Source organism: Cydia amplana, chromosome 2 (assembly GCF_948474715.1).
Source record: "Cydia amplana chromosome 2, ilCydAmpl1.1, whole genome shotgun sequence".
In the NCBI taxonomy this organism is placed as follows: domain Eukaryota; kingdom Metazoa; phylum Arthropoda; class Insecta; order Lepidoptera; family Tortricidae; genus Cydia; species Cydia amplana.
In genome coordinates this window covers 5,670,675-5,681,023 of record NC_086070.1, presented here as the reverse complement: position 1 = coordinate 5,681,023, position 10,349 = coordinate 5,670,675, and the positions used below count along the sequence as shown (strand labels likewise).

General features: G+C 38.8%; 2 protein-coding genes across 2 annotated transcripts in view; one reads left to right on the top strand and one right to left on the bottom strand.

The window, feature by feature from the left end:
* LOC134662046 (protein CREG1) overlaps nucleotides 1–10,349 on the bottom strand; it is a 550,933-nt gene that overhangs the window by 522,187 nt on the left and 18,397 nt on the right. The gene's annotated exons all lie outside the window — the stretch shown is intronic.
* Nucleotides 166–2,929, top strand: LOC134657067 (heterogeneous nuclear ribonucleoprotein 87F-like). Its single transcript, XM_063512622.1, has 6 exons — nucleotides 166–380; nucleotides 610–833; nucleotides 1,078–1,322; nucleotides 1,560–1,691; nucleotides 1,773–2,107; nucleotides 2,399–2,929. Exons 1-5 carry the CDS (start codon nucleotides 348–350, stop codon nucleotides 2,099–2,101), a joined length of 963 nt encoding a protein of 320 aa, XP_063368692.1. The 5' UTR covers nucleotides 166–347; the 3' UTR covers nucleotides 2,102–2,107; nucleotides 2,399–2,929.

Below are 10,349 nucleotides of genomic sequence, written 5' to 3'. Positions count from 1 at the left end.
CAAACTATACATGAAGTAAAAGGCATGATTTAATAATTATTAAGCCTTTCAAGCATTGAAAATGTATTGAATGGATTGACGCCAGTTTTGGGGTAAAGGGGATAAAGTAAGATGTTATTATGGGGTAAAGTGGTAACCCCGAGCCACGCAGGCCGGACGTGCGGAGGTGCGACGCTATCGATCGACCGCTTTCGAAGACCACCATTTTCTTTTCTTTTTGGCGTGGCGTCGGTCCGGAGTGGTTGTGTTGAGAACGCCGAAAAGTTGTTATTTGTGTTTTAGATTAATTAAGCTTAAAGTTTTGACAAACAGTTTCTTGTAACGTTGTATTTAGTATAAAAAGAAAAATGAGGCCGCAACAAAACGGAGATGACGGTTTTGTAAGTATTATATATTAATCTATTTTTATCTCACGGAATTACTTTTTCTTATTGAATATTTCTTTGACCTTGTTACTACTTTTATAAATTTTATTACGTGTTAATTATTTCCATAATGACTCGGGTGTCCCAGATTTCTTGTATAGTTATGTTTAAAATCGGCCCCGGTTCGATAAAAAACCACGCCGACCATGTCCGCCATTTTGTTGAACGCGCGTCCTACTTTCAGGATGAGCCAGAAGTTCACCGAAAAATCTTCATCGGTGGTCTGAACTACCGCACGTCGGACGAATCATTGAAGTCTCATTTCGAAAAATGGGGGGAAATAGTCGACGTTGTCGTCATGAAGGACCCCAAGACCAAGCGGTCCCGTGGATTCGGGTTCATTACTTACTCGAAAGCTCATATGGTCGATGACGCGCAAAACAACCGGCCCCACCGCATCGACGGAAGGTTAGTATTTTTTTTTACTTTGCCTAGTTATTGCAGTCCAGCTATATAAAAGGTTTTTTCTACCTTTTATATCGTTTTATGCTGCAAAAATCACAAGACAACACTTGGTGAATGTTTGGTGTAAACTGCACGTGGCATTTTCTGTGAGGTCGACAATAATAGTATATGTAAGTACTTCAATGCTATCTATACCTATAGCGTTCGTGTTGTAACGGTGGTATTCACGAAACTACTATTGTTACAGGGTGGTTGAGACTAAGCGCGCTGTTGCTCGCCAGGATATTAAAAATCCTGAAGCTGGTGCCACGGTCAAGAAACTGTTTATTGGTGGCATTAAGGATGACCATGATGAGGAACAACTCCGAGAGTACTTCTCGAGTTACGGGACCGTACAGAATGTTAGCATCGTCACCGATAAAGCTACTGGCAAAAAGCGTGGCTTCGGATTTGTGGAATTTGATGACTATGACCCAGTGGACAAAGTTTGCTGTAAGTGTTTTGCAATATTTTTTATATTTTCGTCCACAATCTTGCCCCAGGATGGATTTTTATATCTAGGTCTGGCTTCTCTAATTGTGGAGATTAACCATTGATTATAAGCTATACCTGACTACTTATTTAAATGGTATGTCCGGTACGCAAGTCGATGTACATTACAGCTATTTAATCCTCATTATCAAGTGATTGTTTTCTTTAGATTTCTAATTTCTTTTCTCTTCTTTGCAGTGAATGTCCCCCATAAAATCGGTGGTAAACAATTGGATGTTAAGAAAGCATTGCCTAAGGATGGCTCTGACCAAAGAGGAGGTGGTGGTGGCAGACAAGGCCAAGGCAGAAACGACAACTGGGGTAACGGAGGTATGTATTCTTTATTTTTAGGTTCTTCAATATAGATTATGAAGTTGATAAGTATTCATTCCAATATTTCGTATATTCCAGGAGGCTATGGTAACAACCAGGGAGGTTGGAGTAACTCAAATCCATGGGATAATAACCAGGGAGGAGGAGGATGGGGAGGAAACCAGGGGGGTGGTGGTTATGGAGGCGGCGGAAACCAACGCGGAGGGGGTAGCTGGGGTGGAAATCAAGACTTTGGCAACTATGGCCAGCAAAGCTATAGCGGGGGCCCCACTAGAAATCAGCAATACACTAACAATCGTACTACACCATACAACATGAACCAGGGTGGTGGCGGTGGCGGCAGTAGCGGAGGCTACGGCGGCGGCAGCAGCTATGGTGGTGGCCAAGGAAGAGGAGCTCGCTTCTAAATCCAGGTATGTATTTTTTTTATAATTAACTTCATAATTTTTCATGCTACTCACTATCAAATCGCCCACTAAATCTAAACTTGACAAAATTTCAGTACTCTTAAATAGGATATAAATCGTTTTTCAGGATTAACGGGTTAAATTTATTTCACTGAGCCATACATAGCATTAACATATGAAGCTTAGGAATAGTTAGTGAATCTTGTCTTTTTTTAGCAAATGATTCCAATGATAATGCTATGCTGGTAGTGTTAGTGTGTTTATTTATGACTCATTAAAGATTTTTTCAATCTCTAGGTTTCGTGCTAAGTACACTAGTAAAGCAGTGTTAAACCGTGCTAGTGTAGGCAGTACGCTCCGGAGCACTAGTTACACACCTCATGGTCCACACGCGAGACCACCTAGGAGAAGCCGTCAGGAAAACCTTAGAAATTAGCTGGAGTTCTTGTCTCATTCATAGAAATATGAATTAGAATATTTTAAAATGTGTACTGATCTATGTAAGTTGGTCTTCTATTTATTGTAGTACTTAGGTACTTACCGTGACATACTTTTAAGGAAATAGCTATGTAAAATGAAAATTAGAATTACATTTTTTACAGTAATAAAGTACAATCTAGGATAATGTAAGAACTCCCTTTTTAGTAGATGCTAGGTGTATGAGATCGATTAATTTTATTTGACATAGAATATAAAGAATCATGATTCAGACTATTTTTCCTGACTTTTACTCAGTATTAAGTTCTCAATTAGCTGTTAAATGAAAATATAGGCATATAATTAAATCTGTAGGTTAATTTAATGTAAAATAAAATTTAATACAAACTGTAGGGTTGTTTCTTTAGATCTGTAAATATTCCTTTTTATTTTTTATTTAGAGTAAAAAATAGGAGAACCGTAACCTGAATAAAATCACAGGTCTTGTTCTCACGACTTGGAAGGAATCTATAAAATAAATAAAAAATTACACCAAGTTGCATTGGAGGTGTTCACGGCGTAGGTATTACAGTTATTAGTACACCGGACTGAAGGGTAGTTAAAGGTACATTCCGAGAAAATTCAGTTCAGATTCAGTTGCAGGAGCATCCTCCCCTTATATTTTTTTATGTCCACAATTTGACCATAAACTTTGTTGTTCTCGCTAGTTACCACCAAGTTGTTACCAGCGGTAACAACTGGGATTTATTTTCTTACCTGTCCAGTGGTAACTGGGAAAAATCCCACTAGTTACCACCAACTCACTTTGGTGGTAACTAGTGGGAATTTTTATTCCCAGTTAACATCAAAATATTTTAATGTTCAATACTGACAAAAATACCCAGATAAATATGAAGTAGGATTTTTTACGTAGACAGGTGATTTAGTAAACTATGTGTAAATACAGCTGTTGTTTTGCTGATACTTAGTGGTTAATAATGTTAACCTTTTCGCCGCCACGTCAATGGAGTAATAGTGTCAATAACGCCATATCAAAAATTATAACCTATAATAAATATAATTATAACCTGACCAAAACCAAGACTTTCTATGTAGTCGTGGTGTGGTGCACGAAATGTACCTACTGACTTTATATCAAGTAAATGGCGGCGAAAATGTTGAAACTGATTTGTATAGAATTATTTCATACTGGTACCGATAAACTTATTTAAAAAAGTTGGTCCAGTTTTAGAGCAGTTAGACTTTGTGCGGAAAGAGAAGAGTCGTGGAATGTATGGGCTTCCTTGCATTCCACGACTCTTCTCTTTCGGCACAGACTCCTAATTGAATCGGCTGTCAATGGACGAAATATAACCCACTATATTTATGTTAACCATCAGGCTCTGCGATTGTTACGCCATTTAGGGTTCTAGCTAAATCGGAACGATTGTTACGCTATTTAGGGTTCTAGCTAAATTGGAAATTCCATAGCGTAAGTATCGAACAACCAATTTAGCTAGGACCTTAAATGGCGTAACAATCCCGTGTGGCGACTAAATATTTTTGTCGATATAGAACATTAAGTATTTTGGTGGTAACAACTGGGAATAAAAATACCCATTAGTTATCAATTGGTGGTAACTACTGGGATTTTTTTTCTCAGTTGTTACCACTGGGAACAGGTGGAAATAATCACAGGTGGGAATAACCCCACAAACTTTAGTTTCGGGGTAAAAGTACTAACTTACGGACGGACAAATTTCTTAATGTAAAAACACAATAAACTCGTTATGGGAACGAAGGGGGAAAATAATCCAAAGATAACTACAGACGATAACCACAAGCTTCCTCTGGTAGTGAGTTATGGGTAGATTTTAGCCCTGTGGGATTCAGTAAGTTTGTATAATTAAATACAAAATTCCAACATGGAATGTCTATTGAACACTACACTACTGCTGTGTAGTAGACATGGGTAACTCAGGAGTGATAGATAAAAAAGATATATATCTTTCTCGTTTCATGAATCACTCTTCTTGTCTTTACGAATCCGAATGTATCAGTATATCCGTACCTCTCACTCCCTCGGCAACGATTTATTAAAGCGATAAGCGATGTCTCGGTCGCGCGTCGACCGAAGTAACACGAACGAGCGACAGCGGTCGTTCGGGCGGATTCGGAGTTTCGGTCATTCGCTTCGCTATTCCGCGGGAACGAGAAGTAGATAGTATTGTATTTCTCGCTCGCGCAGGATGCAATGCAAATTGCAATGATGATTCGGCTAATGAAATTGCATAAAGTTGTTTGGACCTTGCATGATTACGGTTATAGATAGCGCAATTAACGAAAACGCGCAGATTTGTCAAACCTAATCTAAAAGCATGAGCAATAGCATGTAATCATGTAATAGCATGACATAGACAATACGAACCAAATGAAGCTTCTTCGTGAATGAAACAATGTATATCCATCCATCATGATACAAAATTAAAATGAAAATGTCGCCACGATATAATAACAACTCTGTCTCTCTCTCATTCATAAGATGACGCAAAGTCAGCAAGTGCCGATACAGTTGTGAGCGGAGCAACTGATACACACGGATATAAAGATATAAAAGAGTGATACATATCCCAGTGATAAAAAGATATATATCAATCTTTTCCCTCTACTGACACATTTCGCCCATGTCTACTGTGTACGTATACAAGAAAAGCATTCGTTTTAACCCTTTGCCACATGAAGCCGTATATGGCAGTTATTGACACTAAAGTTCAAATTTAAACAAATAATTTTATATGAAATGTAGTATAGGGTGGTTATTCCCACTAGTTACCACCAAGTTGTTACCAGTGGTAACTACAGGGAATTTTTTTCCCACCTTTTACCACTGGTAACAACTTGGTGGTAACTAGTGGGAATAACCTACAGGGTTAAGAGTGCGTCCCGCTCTTACACTGCAAAGTGCAATCGCGCTGTAACTTAATCAATTAGATTCGGGTTAGGCGCATGTGTAAATTACTTGTTTTGTAGGACCGAATAGGGGGAGTATGATAACCTCAAAAGAAAAGAATGTTACCTTAGATGAAATATGCCCAGGCCGGTTACTAAAAACAGCGTCGGCGTGAAAATACCTCGCCTTTAATAAAGAGCCAAATACGCATTTCCGGTTAAGAAATAGAATACGCGCTGATTTTTCCACATATTTCATTGCCACTGGCCATTTGGCCAACATGGTTGGCCAGGCCAAAATTGTATTTACCCTTTATGGCGAGGATCGAATCACGAGTCCTTCCTCTACACCCAAAGTGAAATTTAGCTCAATAATACGGGGAAATCTTACATAGGAATTTTAAAGGTGGAATTAGTTATGCAGAGCTGTTAACTTTACTAACGCAACCGTTATTTATATTTAACGGTAACTCTTTGGCGGCACAGTTTTGGCAGTCACTATTTTGGAAGCGACGCTGTCAGTAGGTAGGTGCTTTTTGAATGGATCTGTGTATGTAATTGCTCTGACCTTAAGTAAAATAGACGACGCAGCCCCGAACTCAAAAATAAAAAAAAAGCGGCCAAGTGCGAGTCGGACTCGCCCATGAAGGGTTCCGTATTTAGGCGATTTATGACGTATTAAAAAAAACTACTTGCTAGATCTCGTTCAAACCAATTTTCGGTGGAAGTTTACATGGTAATGTACATCATATATTTTTTTTATTATTATCATTCTCTTATTTTAGAAGTTAGGGTGGGGACACACACATTTTACCACTTTGGAAGTGTCTCTCGCGCAAACTATTCAGTTTAGAAAAAAATGATATTAGAAACCTCAATATCATTTTTGAAGACCTATCCATAGATACCCCACACGTATGGGTTTGATGAAAAAAAAAATTTTGAGTTTCAGTTCGAAGTATGGGGAACCCCAAAAATTTATTGTTTTTTTTCTATTTTTGTGTGAAAATCTTAATGCGGTTCACAGAATACATCTACTTACCAAGTTTCAACAGTATAGTTCTTATAGTTTCGGAGAAAAGTGGCTGTGACATACGGACGGACAGACAGACGGACAGACAGACATGACGAATCTATAAGGGTTCCGTTTTTTGCCATTTGGCTACGGAACCCTAAAAAACGAACCATCTGTATGAATAGGGGAAACCTTAACGTCGCTTCTCAGACAAAACGCGTGGTTATACAAACAAAATAAATTTCTACGACACGTAGGTACATACAACGGTCGAGCGTTAGAAGTTTATCCCTATTATTTTATTTCTAATTCTTTAAATTTTATTTTCCATGGACTACGGGAGGGACTGGGGTCATATCGATCGGCCAGTGATCTGTCATCTTCAGGTGAGTATTGTTTTATCCACGAAATTGTACTGGTTGAGTTGAATCATCAATATGTGTCGACACATATCAAATTTAGTTTTGCACGCATTACGACGATGGATTTTTAAGCAATTTCTGAAGGATTAAAAGTCGGATAGTTAAAAATTTGAGGACTTATTTAATTTTGATATGTGTCGAAACAACACGTACGATCACGGCAACCTTGATGTATTCTATAACGGTGCAGACGTATCTACAGTTAAGGGTAAATGACCTCTCGTTTCCGTTAATCTGGCAGTTTGCCACGCCCTGTATATCCGTCTGTTTATGAAAATACAATGGGGTCCAAAAACGGTGACTGGTTAACATCCTACTTTTACCTTCGTTGTGTTTAAAAAAAAAATAAAAAAGGTTAAAAATAATTGTGTGTTTTCTTTTAAATCAGCTACCTTAATCTCCTTTCTCTCTTTGATTTGAATACCTAATAAGGCTTCCATAAACACATTTATGTGGCACGTTTAGTCGGGATAGATTTCAGAACTGATTGCCTGCTACAAAAGTATGCGTGCCACCTCAGACCCCTAAAAAAACGGTTGTTCCTACCTGCTACCTGGCATTCCTGGTATGGGACGAGATAAAGAGGTATGGTTCCATGCGCAATTACAGAGATCAATAAACCTGCAGAGATAAATACACTGATCGCACAAGGGTGACGTGGTATGGTAAACCAGTCGTTGAATTCGAGCAAACAAGTGCTAGAGTACCTACACTACCTACCTACCATGAGTTAGGAACTGAAGGTGAAGAATGACGAAAAATTAATCTTGAGGTAACCCCGGACCAATCCCGGTAACAGGTCTCCTAAAAACTAGTGCTTGCGCAATTCTTGTAGACTGACCACACAAACTTGGGCAGTAAGAATGCATACATAGGTACATATGTAGGATGCATGTAGATATAATCTCCATACTTGGCATGAAAACTTAGCGTGGGTCTGACCACGTTAGTTTTCTAAGGGATCCCTAGGCTTTACTACGGCGGCGTGCCCAAAGCCGAAACATTGCTAGGAAAATGCACAAACGCATTAGGTACTTACTGCATAATTTTCGACACTAACAAGGTACTATTAGTGTGTTGTCATGGCAACCCATACGATTTGACAGTTCGTGGGACTAATAATATTAGCCTAATACCATCCTAATCGAGAAATGGGCCCCATGGCCACACTAATAATAATATTAAACTAATACCATTCGAGAAATGGGCCCCTGAACGTAAATATTCGAGTTAAGTTAGGTGGTTTTACGCCGTCAAATGTACCTACGGTAATGGAAATAATAGAGTTCCTTGATGGTTCCTTGTTCCTTTTTGGTTCCTTGTTCCTTTTCGCACCCACAAGCTATAGGGATCACAAATCAATATCAATTAATAGTCTGATTGGTCAGTGACAAGGCTCTAACAAAAGAATAAAGTAAGTACCTATATTGCTCTAACTAGTCTAACACAATGACAACATATGACAACGTTTAAACAACGTAATTGCAAAGTATCGACATTTTAGGTTATTCCCACTAGTTACCAGTGGTAACTACTGAGATTTTTTTCCCAGCAGTTACCATTGGTAAAAGGGGTGGGATTTTTTTCCCCAGTAGCTACCACTGGTAACAACTTGGTGGTAACTAGTGGGAATAACCCGACATTTTGAGTTGAGCAATGTCTTGGTGGATAAGTATTGTTGCTAACTCGAATATTGTAGGCGCTGGAAGGCCAAGGTTGGAATTCATCTTCAGAATGCGGCACTTTTTAAAACTAGGTGCTTAGCACACTGAATAAGATAAATTGGCACTTGGCTCCACATATTGTAGCGACATCTCGCTCGCACAACGACGTGCATATGTATCCGTAAGATTGTGAACCCGTTAGTTTATAATCTAACGTAGGTTAGGTTAGGTTAGATTATAATCTCCCTACCGTCAGTTTATAATGTAACTAGCGAGATTATAATATGACGAGTGTTTACAATTTTACGGTGACACATATAACGTATCCAGCGCTTTAAGCCCCCTCCACACTCGTGCGGGAATCGCGGCGCGAAACCGCCAACGCTCGGCCTGGAGGGGGCTTAAGGTAGGTACGATTAGGGAAGAGTGCGTCGTTGTCGATTGAGAATGGGGTTGGCAACTATTGTTCGTATAGATGAATGTTTTATAAAAAAAAATATAGATGGCGCTAGCATAGGATTTATATATATTTTCTTTGGGTTCCGCAACCCTTCCGTTCCGACTAATTGGTACGTTCGAGCTGATTCAAGGCGAAATGGTGCTAAGTCCCGTTCATCTGTATTTTACTAAGAGCATCAACGTACTATGCTAACAAATTAAGATCATGGACACGACCGCGATGCTTGCCTGCCTGTGTCTAACTAAATACCTACCTACCTACCAACCTTTCTAGAGATCTTAGAGGCCACATTGCAGGCTCAACGATGTCATTCAAAACTGGAGCAGCCAACTGGGGAACTACCTATGTTTATTATATTATTCTATAGATACCTGGGCACTGCTGGGCATTTCTATTTAAAGTTGAACCCCCAATTTTTATCTTAAACTTAGTTATTTTTACATTATTTCTATTCAGAATCACGAGCTCTTGCCTCTTATTTCCATCATCACCGAGACAACATTTCGCCATTTTTTTGGGTCCTTTCGGTTACGTTTTCAGTAAGTATTGTAATTGGGCAAACAAAAAAATTACCTATGATATTTTAGGGACTCTTTTTTATTCCCGTAGGATCGAAAGAGCTCGTGATTCTGTGTGAAAATAAACTAAAAATTGCAAAATCTAAAATGCAAGTTGGGGTTAAATGCTCACCTGTGTGTATTTTGTACAGTCTGAACACGCACACTAACGCCGTGACAAGGCGTGTTCAGATATTTGTGAGCGCCTTATTAAGTGTACCTTCTTGAGTGCGGCGCATTGAAAGGTTAAAATGATATTATATTTTACTATTTGAAATACTCCCTTTGTGATCTTAGACATCTCGTTTACACGACTTCGCTTGTATTGCGGAAATCCATTATTCCGCTGATTTCACTTTCATTTATCAGCACGCTGGGAAACCCCACAACTATGTTGATCCGTGGGAAATGAATAATCGGTACCATTATTACCTGACTACCCAGAAGAGGAATTCGACATGCTAATTAAATCGACAGCATGTGACATATGAAACAAGTGTGAATGGAATAGATAGGAACCTACATACTTAACTACCTACTAAGGTTAGCTGGAAGAGAACCCTTATAGGGATAAGTTCGCCTTTGTACCTAAATTTATGTGAACCTGTTTTAACACAATAAAGTGATTTACTACTACTTAATGCAAAATTGTTTTATAAAATTTAAAGAAGATTTACTCATTATCTTCACCCACTTTCTCGAGTCACATAGGATCACAAAAAAAACCTTTTGTTAATAAAGTAGTTAATAAAAACAAGCGGTAC

Coding starts and splice junctions, on each gene's coding strand:
- LOC134657067 (XM_063512622.1), top strand. CDS start 348: ATGAGGCCGCAACAAAACGGAGATGACGGTTTT. Junction 381..609: donor AAAACGGAGATGACGGTTTT/GTAAGTATTATA, acceptor TCCTACTTTCAG/GATGAGCCAGAAGTTCACCG. Junction 834..1,077: donor CCCCACCGCATCGACGGAAG/GTTAGTATTTTT, acceptor CTATTGTTACAG/GGTGGTTGAGACTAAGCGCG.